Source organism: Balaenoptera acutorostrata, chromosome 18, assembly GCF_949987535.1.
Source record: "Balaenoptera acutorostrata chromosome 18, mBalAcu1.1, whole genome shotgun sequence".
NCBI classification, from domain to species: Eukaryota; Metazoa; Chordata; class Mammalia; order Artiodactyla; family Balaenopteridae; genus Balaenoptera; species Balaenoptera acutorostrata.
The window spans coordinates 36721348-36733416 of record NC_080081.1 but is presented as its reverse complement, the minus strand read 5'-3'; the positions used below and the strand labels follow the sequence as shown (position 1 = coordinate 36733416).

The following is a 12069-nucleotide window of genomic DNA, read 5'->3' as shown; positions in this document are numbered from 1 at the left end:
TGAATTAAACAAAGAGGCCGTTAGACTGAGGCGGCTCTAATGCAAGGGTAGCCTATGAAAGCAAACAAAAATCTAAACCTGTAAATGCCTCAAAGCTACAAAATAAAACCGCTAAAAACAAGCAATCACAGCCAACTGAGCTTTAAGCTATAGCCAATCAAATAATTTCCTTTCTTTGCTTCTGCACCTCCTCTATATGTCTTTCTCCTAGCTCCTATAGGCTGAGCACTCCTAACTGCTTCCAGTTTGGCCCTGCTTGCTTGGCCCAATTTTTGCTGAAATAATCTCTTAAAATTTTTATTATGCCTCAGTTTATCTTTTAACTACACAAACATTTAAATTGTATCCCTCAGTTTAATACAAAAGGTGTTGATTTGATGCTGTGGGTTTGATTTTCTCCATCATTTATATACCAGTTCTAAATCTAACTCATTTTGAAAATTCAAGTTTCTCAGTAAGCAGGGGAAGAGGTTTGACCTTCTAAGTGTTAAAAAGAAAACCATAGGCCCAAAATGGTATCACTTGTGCTAAAGCCCATGATACCAAATCTAGATTTAATACCTAACCTAATTGTCATTTTGACCTTCAGAAATGTAATTTTAATCAACCAGTTTGGAATTTTCTGGTCATCACAAATGAGGTAATCTGTCAGGTAAGCCTTTGCATCATCTCCCAGGGAAAGAAGAGGCAATCTGCATGATAAAACCTGAGCTGTTCCCTTCCCCCCAGAAAGAAGATATCCTGGCTTAAAAATAATTATTTCCCTTCTTCTTTTAATATCTCCCTTGCCCTACCTTCTTCCTATAAAGCCCTTCCATTTTGTACAACCCCCTTCTGAGCTCCCCTCTAGTTGCTAAATGGGGTGCTGCCCAATTCATGAATCATTGAATAAAGTCAATTAAATCTTCAAATTTACTAGGTTGACTTTTGTTTTTTAACATAAGCTAGCTGGGGGTTACTTCCCAAGCAAACTTGAATTTATCATCTCAAGAGAATTGAGGTGAATAAGAATCACTGACTGACTGTAAGCCAAAAATTTGGCTACTTGAGACCAGGGATTACTTCTGTCCTCTCCAGTCTCAGTAAGACTGAAACAGATTACAAAACAGTGGGCATAGTATGAACATATACTTTCTCTTGCATCTTCCTTTTTAAAAATTGTAGGTTTTCGTAATTGTAACTCTCTTCTTATCATATATGCATTTCACCTAGCTAACTGTTCTGCTGGGGCTTGGAGGGAATCCAATGAGTAGCACCCTCCTCCTCATCTAGTTTCTGAACCCATTAAAAAAATTATACAAAGTGAAAGCAGATGAGAACTAAAACTTTACTTGTATTCCTGATAAAGTTTATCCTGGAGTACATGGATTAAATATGAGAACTAGACAAGATTGCTAACTCCCTAGTTGGTGCCCTCATTGAGAAAACCAGAGAGGGAAATAGAGTTTGCAGAGAAATAATGACTGAAGTTGGTGTTTCTCAAGGTTTAACAAGTCACATTAGGTATTTTGTTAAAAAACAGGATCTCATTTAGCAACTCTGGATGGGTCTCAGATTTAGCTTTTCTAACAAACTCCTAAGCGATAGTAAAGTTGCATATCTGGGAACTATACTATGTCTCCTAAAGTTAGATTGAAAAACAACTGGAGGGAAAATACACTAATATCAATCATTAGGACAAATACAATGAAAACTAAGAAGTTTAATTCTCCCTGTTGAAATAAGGGAAGAGATTTTCCTTCCCTCCTTTTTCTCAGAGCATTTACTTTAGAAAACTTGTAATTCTGAGTACTTTCTCCTCTCTTTGAAATGTTTATAAATCCTTTTAAAAACTAGATAGGACTTTTGTCAGCTTTATGACTTAGAGATGTCTTTCTCAAGGGCCTGGAAGCCATTTCTTTGAAATGTAATCCTCAAGGAAGACGGCACCCCTATTGCACAGCTCCTGTGGGAGGTGAGGAGTCTATCTGGTGGGACGTTAATCCAAGTTGCAAAACTACCTACTGTCACAAAGTTTTGAGAAGTTTTTTTTCCCCCTCTGGATAAAGCTAATTAGCTAACTCAGATGGTCACGCCAACTACTGGGTAAAGTAAGGATGAACTTGTGTGACAAATGGTGCTGTTCAGTCCTCTTACTTTAGAAGTAGATATTGTTTATCTGGAAAAAATATGTTTAATGAGTTGTATCTGCTTGGCTACATGAAAGGGTGAGATTTCTCTCTATCTTTGCGATCTCTTAGCATGTTGCCTGTGATGTGTATTACATTCTGGTTTCATGCTTATTCAATAATAAAAAAAGTTTTTTCTAGTACTTTTGTGGAGAGGTTTTCTGGATTGTAGACATTTTTTTGTTTCTTTTTAATTTATTTTCCCAACACTGTCACCCATCTACTACAATACTACTGGTTCACTATCATTTCAATAAATACAGTACTACACAGTCTGAGGTTGGTGGAACACACAGATGTGAAGCACTGACTATGGGACTTGAGCATCTACAGACTTTGGTATCCAGGGCAGGTCCTGGAAACAAATCCCCATGGATATGGAGGGACAATTGTATATTATATATTCCTATTATCATTAATAGTCATCTTTAACATTGAAAATATTTGCAGATTATTCTAAGATTATATAGAGGTATTTATAAAAATAAGTTATATTCTGGAGATATCAATGCAATAAAAAACCTGAACAGTATCTTAGAAAAACTATCCTCGTTGATGGTATTTTCTATACTTCTTTTATTTAAGTATGCCTTATTAATTAAACAGCCAAATAGTAAATGCTGTCTTTAGCAGAAATTTCACCCCAAAAGGCAGTCTTTAGCATAACTGAATAAGGACCTGCATAAATTTCATGCTATGCATCTTTTAACTACACTTAAAAATCATTGATACTTCCTTAACACCTTAGCAGTTGACAAAGTTTCAAGAATCCTGGATTGGAGTCATGGCAGGGTAGATGGTAAGTCCTGGAACTCATGTGACCTTGGTGGACAATATACTTTTCAGTAAATGGCATGATAATATCCCTTCTTCCTATCTCATATAAGCTTAGAGTTTATTGCCCAAACTGCTCTTCAATGTCCTCGTATGGTAAATTGGGTGTGTACACTCATGGTATGAAATATAAGAGGCAGCAGGCTAATACAATACACATATAGAAAATAATTGGTTGAATGCAGCAAATTTGGGGGAAATTCCCTTTCAGGAAAAAAACAAAAATTTGTAAAAATATTGATAAATTTATTAACCAAGTTTTAAATATGACCACCACAAAGCTTTACTGATTAAAAAATTGATATATACCATTTTATCTTCCCCTCTATTCTTTAACATTTCAAAAATAAATTGTCCACCTCAGTTAGCTAATATTATCTGTATGTTCTATGCATTGAAGAAAATATGTGGACCAAGAAGTTAAATATACTTAACAATTCTAAACTGTACAATTAGAAATGGCTAAAATGATAAATTTCATGCTATGTATCTTTTAATTATGATTAAAAAAACACTGATACTTCCTTAATATATCATTTTTCTGAAATGCGACTAATAAATCTGATCACATATACATGTTGGGAAATTTTAGATTTCCTAATATTTCCTTGACATAAAGTATCAATATTTTCCTTGGTTATTAATTTCAAATATTTTTCCACTACCCAGTAATAAAACTTAATTCCATGTTTTACAGTGACTCAAAAAGAGGGATTTTCTTGACTTTTCTAGGCCCTGCATGATTATCAGCACTTTCGTTATGGGATGGGCGTTTTCTAAGCACTATTGTTAGCTGTCTCAAGTGAGTGACTACAAAAGAAAACAATAATTAAAGATTGCATTTGGTGTCAGCATAGTATTTAGGAAGAAATAAACTTGTGTTTTTTTTTTTTAAGTTTTATTTATTTATTTATTTATTTATTTATTTATTTTTGGCTGTGCTGGGTCTTCGGTTCGTGCGAGGGCTTTCTCTAGTTGCGGCAAGTGGGGGCCACTCTTCATCGCGGTGCGGGGACCGCTCTTCATCGCGGTGCGCGGGCCTTTCACTATCGCGGCCCCTACCATTGCGGGGCACAGGCTCCAGACGCGCAGGCTCAGCAGCTGTGGCTCACGGGCCCAGCTCCTCCGTGGCATGTGGGATCTTCCCAGATCAGGGCTTGAACCCGTGTCCCCTGCATTAGCAGGCAGATTCTCAACCACTGCGCCACCAGGGAAGCCCTAAACTTGTGTTTTGATGAAAATATATACTTCTTGATTTTTGAAAAGTCGAGCAATAAAACGCCTACTTCTTGTCAATTTTTTACTCAGTTCTGAATTAAAATTTATTGAAAAAAGATACACTGATAAAAGTAAATTTTCTATTATTTATTAATTATATTTAAAATTTACATGGACTATTAAGGACATTGTGTAATGTTTCTACTATATGCTTTAAACAATTACAAACATTGGCATAAAATAATGTGCATATCAATGTAGCAAGTTTGAAAAGTTGGGAATGAGAATCTGAAGTCTGCCTTCCTTCTAAAAATGATGATTAACACTCCAAATGAATGGATCATAGATTTCTCTCTCAAGTTTCTAAGATTCTTTATGAACAAAATTCTAAAGGACTTCAACATGCAATGGATATATATATATAACATTCAGAATAACTAACTTTCATGCTTACACTGAACTCATCATAAGGCAAAAGCCTATAATTGTACTGATTCTTTGGCTCAGTGTGGTCAAAAAGCAAAGCAATGTGGTAAGCTTAATGAAAATGATCCTTTGTGTTTTCCAGCTTCAAATTGCTAATACAGTTGCAATAAAATCCAACCATCCTCTCAGATGATATATGCAGCTTTGATTTGTTTTCTGAATGCAAGAGACAAGCATGAATCTGTTTCTCTAGTTCGTAGTTTAGGAAAATTAGGAAGAAGCATGTTTGTTTTAATAAACATCATTCCACCTCCTGGTATGATCACATCTAAGTAGGAAAATAGTAAATTGATCGAATTCTGTCAGATGAAATATCATGTCTTCTACTCTTGGCAACCTCTTGGTATCGCCACAGATTATAAAACAATTGAATGAACTGTGGTCATGAAATTATCCATGTCACAAATCTCGGTTTCTCCTTTTAATTGCTCAAGAAAAACAAGCCTTTGGTAACTCTAGTTACTGTATGCTACAATACAAAACAAATTACCAATTACCATTTCTGAACTAATACATGACCAGATAGTGTTCCCAGAGCAGTTTGTTTTCTTGTTTCCCATAATTCTGTTTGATCTTCTACTTCTTTTGACATCTGTAGGTAAATCTACCAAAATCTTTGTTCTTGAAGAATTTTCATCTCAGGAAGTTCTCATTCTTGCCCTCTGATATAAAAATAACCACTCCAGCAATTAAAATATATCCAAATAAAAATAAATCAAGGTTGCTTGATGACTACTACACAGGCACCTGCTCTCCCAATATTCAAGGAAGCCATCTGTTGAAAAAGATGAAACACAATTTAAGACAAATTTTACTGTCTTAAAATATACAAATTATAATGTATTTAAACCACTCATTCATATGCATGAAAATCATTAATAAATGTGTTTATCTTTTCCCAATTTATCCACAAGTAGCACAATATAAATGGAAACAATGAAAATGACATTTACATAAAACAATAATATGTATATTGAAATTTTTTAAACCTGCAATCATTTACAGAACTTTTAATGAAAGTAATAAATTCTTTAATGATTTTTAGTGAAATGAAGCTGTTTTAGAAAAGTTTCCAGCAAAGATTTATTCTAGAGCTTGCATGGACACATTTGTGATATTTCATAGTGACAGATTGGAGTATATTTTAGATGAAATAGCTATTTCACTATTGAAGTCATTGTGAAGTTATTTCCCAAGATATTATACTGAATTAAATGTGTTATTCATTCATTATAAACAGAGACATATAGTGATATAGCTTCAATATTTTGTCATTAATAGGCCATAATTACAATTGTTACAGGGCCTATTTCTTTAAAAGGCTACATTATGCTTGTCATTGAAATGAGAACTGAAATTTTAAAAATAATCCTGAATATGAAATTGGCTAGAAGTATATTAAAAAACAATAATTTTTACAAAGTTTGTAATGAAAATTTATTCCGTAGAGGTAAACTAAGATTTTAGTAATTTGAACTTTTTCATATCAATGATTTTTATTACAGTTTTCTAAGAATAATTTATGCACATAAAAATATTAGGTAGATGAGAAATTACAGGATATTATTACAAAGAGAAAGGAATAAAATGTAACAAATAAAATCACTATGAACAAAATAACCTCAGATCACATACATTATCTTATTGATTGAGAAAGGACATGGTCTCACTCTCTAAATATGAAAATTACCACCATTATCTAATTATCTACTAGTTCTTTTAACTGTGCTTATTGTAACCTGCCATCCCCCTTGCAGGTTAAAAATAAAAACAGAAACAAAACCAAAAAACCTTCCCATATGACTTTTTTTTATTCCTTTCATTTAATACCCTATTTTTTAAAAAGCTAATATAACATCTCTTGTCTTTTTCATAGATATTTGCTCAAAATGAGAAGTGAAAAGGGGCATGTGATATATTGACAGCATATTGTGTGTTAAGAATAATTTTTATAGATCACTGTCACCTTTATAATCCCATCATATGTTGTCATCTCTATATGACAGGCATGTGAATGGAGTGTCAAGAGACAATATGTAAATCTGGTAACATCAATGTCTACAATCTGAAATATTTCTGACTCCAAACTGCACACAGTTTCCATTGTCTCTCTTTTAGTTTCCAATGATTTTGAAGCGTTGTTTCACATCAGAGTCATCTAAGGGACTTTTACAAATTATAAGTACTCAAGGCCCACCATTCAATAGGAATGGGATGAGTATTGGGTAGATGTATTTTTGAAGTTTCCCAAATACTCTCTGATGTTCATTCAATACTGAAAAATACTATGCATAGTTTCTAGGTGAAGTACAATGTACATACTTTCACTTTATGTCTGTATCTACATTTGCATCTATATCTCTATATGTGCTTATATGTGTGTGTAAAAATGAATGTCTGCTTTTTTCCCCCGAGTTTACTATTCCTCCTGTACTTCTTTTACCAGTGAATGCCACCACTTTCTACCCAGTTGCTCAAGACAGGAGCCTAGAGCACATCCATGACCCTTAGTTTTACCTCCCTCAACCTTGCAGGTAAATAACCATCAAGTCCTATAAGTATCTCTCCAACCAACTTAATTATACCCATTCTTACTGTCTTCAACCTAGTTCAGGTTACATTTTCACCTTAAGTGTGAAGGGGAGCAGAATATGCCACTCTAGGATATGCCACTTTGGCATATTGATTATTTTGAACTAAAGATACTTGAGAGATGCCGGACACAGGAGGGACACTCTGACCCTCCTTTGATCCCTTAAAGCAGGAGATAATTCTCCCATGTGAAATGGTACCCTCTCTCTACCAGGAGGGTAGAGGCATATTTATCACCAGACATAGGAAATTTAGGGCCAAGAAGGTTGTGTAAACAAATCTTGTAACTTCTTCACCAATTTACTACCTCAATCCCAAACCACTTTGTCTACTCAGTTCTTCATGAATTTATTGTTTCTTTGTCTAAAAAGAATCAAAGCTTCCTGCTTTGGTCACTTCTTTGAGTCTCATATATTTATGGGGTTTCCATATGTACAAAATTAAATTTGTTTTTCTCCCATTAATCTGTTTTATGTCAATTTAATTGTTTCATTAGCTGAAGAAACAAGAAGGAAAGGAGGAAAAATTTTCCACCCCTACAGTGGATTAGTAAAATATGTCCTAATAAATTTCCGACTCTGATCTTGCTTTCTCCTAATCGTTTTTCACTTCTCATCAAGTGCAATCATTTTAAAGCACAATTCTGATTATTTACTTTCCCTGTCTAAAATCTTTCATTAGATCTTCTTTAGGTTTATGACAAAGTCAAGATTCTATAACATGGTTTCTGGTCCTATATGATATAGACACAATTTCTCTCTCCAAACTTACTGCTCACCGCTTTATTTATTGACGAATGAAACATGCCATGTGTTCTCTTTCCTGGCTCTTTAAAAATTATCTTCCTTAAACCAAACCACTCCCCATATTTTCATCTGTTTAACTATTACTCATTTTCTATGCTTCACTTTACATATCATTTCCTGAAAGAAGATTTCTCTACCCAACACACTTAAGTTCTATCATAGTGTTAAGTATTCCCCTTACCCCAGCATTTATCATTCTATTTTAAGCATTTGATATATTCTACAAAAATACATTTTAAATATTTGAGACCTCTTCTCCTTTCCCCCTTGGTCCAGTTTTATCTTATTTAATAGATATTTTAAACAATCTGTCCTGTTCTCTCTCCAGGGTTATACCTTTCAGCCCTAGTATGATAACCTAAAAAGGTTGGCATGAAACCAATTATTAAACAGCAACTGAAGATTTAAATATCTCACCAGGCTTCCCTGAAACTCATTCTAAGCATCTTATATATCTATTATATGCAAATAAACTAAATCCACGCACAACAGAGTAAACTGAATTGCAAAAATAATTCACAGTAAATTTATTTAAGAAACATTCACATATCTCTCACCCCATGCCAGCAACTATGTCAGTTTTTGGAGATATGACAGTAAATGACACACTATCTTTGTTTCTTTACAGCTGCAGGTAGATGAAGCAAGACAGCACTACAACAATGTACCAAGGAAGACATGAAAGGGTGATTTTAGCCAGGCTAGGGGAAACGGAATTAAATTTTTCTTTCTATGTCTTGAAGCACACATATTGTTTTTTCAAATCAAATAAAAAAAAACAAAATAACAATGTTAAATGACAAAGTCAAATTTATTTAAAACACAAACACACACACATACCTGCAAGCATGCATGGGTTTGTTCTCTGTATAACTATTAAGACATGAATCTGGCAAATACTCTCTAACCTATTTCCATTATTTCCAATTCTAGCTAGATCGGGAAATTTTTCAAATATACATTATTATATATTTTAATATATTTGCTTATTTATTCTAATGCTTGACCATTTTATGGTGCCAGTAGTAAATGAAATAACCAGACGATATTGTCCATTTATGGGGTATGTGAAGGGAAGGTGACAGGCATTATCCAGCAAATACCAGAACTTTCTCTAGTGGCCTGGAATCCTGAAAATTTTCAAAGGGATGTTGTGTGGGTTTGCTGATGGTCCCTTGAGAGTCCTAAAAATATAAATAATGATAAGATATGGATATAAAATCTTAAAGTAATTAAGAGGTTTAAAATTAATGTTTATTGTACTAAAATAAAGTTGTTATAAAACATTTTATATATATATATATATATATATATATATATATATATATTTTAATACAGCAGGTTACTGTTAGTCATCAATTTTATACACATCAGGGTATAAAGGTCAATTCCAATCGCCCAATTCATCACACCACCATCCCCACCACCCCATGGCTTTCCCCCCTTGGTGTCCATACTTTTGTTCTCTACATCTGTGTCTCAACTTCTGCCCTGCAAACTGTACCATTTTTGTAGGTTCCATATATGTGCGTTAACATACGATATTTGTTTTTCTCTTTCTGACTTACTTCACTCTGTATGACAGTCTCTAGATCCATCCTTGTCTCAACAAATGACCCAATTTCGTTCCTTTTTTATGGCTGAGTAATATTTCATTGTATATATATACCACAACTTCTTTATCTATTCTTCTGTTGATGGGCATCTAGGTTGCTTCCATGACCTGGCTATTGTAAATAGTTCTGCAATGAACATTGGGGTGCATGTGTCTTTTTGAATTATGGTGTTCTCTGGGTATATGCCCAGTAGTGGGATTGCTGGATCATATGGTAATTCTATTTTTAGTATTTTAAGGAACCTCCATATTGTTCTCCATAGTGGCTGTACCAATTTACATTCCCACCAACAATGCAAGAGTGTTCCCTTTTCTCCACACCCTCTCCAGCATTTATTGTTTCTAGATTTTTTGATGATGGCCATTCTGACCAGTGTGAGATGATATCTCATTGTAGTTTTGATTTGCATTTCTCTAATGATTAATGATGTTGAGCATTCTTTCATGTGTCTGTTGGCAATCTGTATATCTTCTTTGGAGAAATGTCTATTTAGGTCTTCTGCCTATTTTGGATTAGGTTCTTTGTTTTTTTGATATTGAGCTGCATGAGTTGCTTGTGTATTTTGGAGATTAATCCTTTGTCAGTTGCTTCATTTGCAAATATTTTCTCCCATTCTGAGGGTTGTCTTTTCATCTTGCTTATGGTTTCCTTTGCTGTGCAAAAGCTTTGAAGTTTCATTAGGTCCCATTTGTTTATTTTTGTTTTTATTTCCATTACTCTAGGAGGTGGGTCAAAAAAGATCTTGCTGTGATTTATGTCAAAGAGTGTTCTTCCTATGTTTTCCTCTAAGAGTTTTATAGTGTCCGGTCTTACATTTAGGTCTCTAATCCATTTTCAGTTTATTTATGAGTATGGTGTTAGGGAGTGTTCTAATTTCATTTTTTTACTTGTAGCAGTCCAGTTTTCCCAACACCACTTATTGAAGAGACTGTCTTTTCTCCATTGGATATCCTTGCCTCCTTTGTCATAGATTAGCTGACCATAGATGTGTGGGTTTATCTCTGGGCTTTCTATCTTGTTCCATTGATCAATATTTCTGTTTTTGTGGCAGTACCATACTGTCTTGATTACTGTAGCTTTGTAGTATAGTCTGAAGTGAGGGAGTCTGATTCCTCCAGCTCCATTTTTTTCCCTCAAGACTGCTTTGGCTATTCGGGATCTTTTGTGTCTCCAAAAAAATTTTACGATTTTTTGTCCTAGTTCCACAAAAAATGCCATTGGTAATTTGATAGGGATTGCATTGAATCTGTAGATTGCTTTGGGTAGTATAGTCATTTTCACAATACTGATTCTTCCAATCCAAGAACATGGTATATCTTTCCATCTGTTGGTATCATCTTTAATTTCTTTCATCAGTGTCTTATAGTTTTCTGCATACGGATCTTTTGTCTCTCTAGGTAGGTTTATTCCTAGGTATTTTATTCTTTTTGTTGCAATGGTAAATGGGAGTGCTTCCTTAATTTCTCTTTAAGATTTTTCATCATTATTGTATAGGAATGCAAGAGATTTCGGTGCATTAATTTTGTATCCTACAACTTTACCAAATTCACTGATTAGCTCTAGTAGTTTTCTGGTGGCATTTTTAGAATTCTCTATGTATAGTATCATGTCATCTGCAAACAGTGACAGTTTTACTTCTTCTTTTCCAATTTGTATTCCTTTTATTTCTTTTTCTTCTCTGATTGCCATGGCTGGGACTTCCAAAACTATGTTGAATAATAGTGGTGAGAGTGGACATCCTTGTCTTGTTCCTGATCTTAGAGGAAATGCTTTCAGTTTTTCACCATTGAGAATGATGTTTGCTGTGGGTTTGTCATATATGGCCTTTATTATGTTGAGGTAGGTTCCCTCTATGCCCACTTTCTGGAGAGTTTTTATCATAAAAGGGTGTTGAATTTTGTCAAAAGCTCTTTCTGCATCTATTGAGATGATCATGTGGTTGTTTTTTTTTTTTTAATATAGATATTAAATGTCCCTTTTTCAAAATTTATTTATTTATTTATTTATTTTTGGCTGCATTGGGTCTTCTTTTCTGTGCGAGGGCTTTCTCTAGTTGCATCAAGCAGGGGCCACTCTTCATCACGGTGTGCAGGCCTCTCACTATCGCGGCCTCTCTAGTTGTGAAGCACAGGCTCCAGACGCGCAGGCTCAGTAGTTGTGGCTTACGGGCCCAATTGCTCCGCGGCAAGTGGGATCTTCCCAGACCAGGGCTCGAACCCATGTCCCCTGTATTGGCAGGCAGATTCTCAACCACTGCACCACCAGGGAAGCCTGATCATATGGTTTTTATTCTTCAATTTGTTAATATGGTGTATCACATTGATTGATCTGTGTATATTGAAGAATCTT

At 34.5% G+C, this 12069-nt stretch overlaps 1 protein-coding gene across 2 annotated transcripts in view; it reads right to left on the bottom strand.

Annotated features, from left to right (window-relative positions):
- Window positions 1-5421: 5421 nt before the first annotated feature.
- The window catches only part of KLHL1 (kelch like family member 1), a 424036-nt gene continuing 417388 nt past the window's right edge, over window positions 5422-12069 (bottom strand). For both annotated transcript variants that reach the window (XM_007186194.2, XM_007186195.2), the window contains one exon: window positions 5422-5481. In XM_007186194.2, the coding sequence (XP_007186256.1) occupies window positions 5422-5481 (60 nt within the window). The remainder of the gene's footprint in view (window positions 5482-12069) is intronic.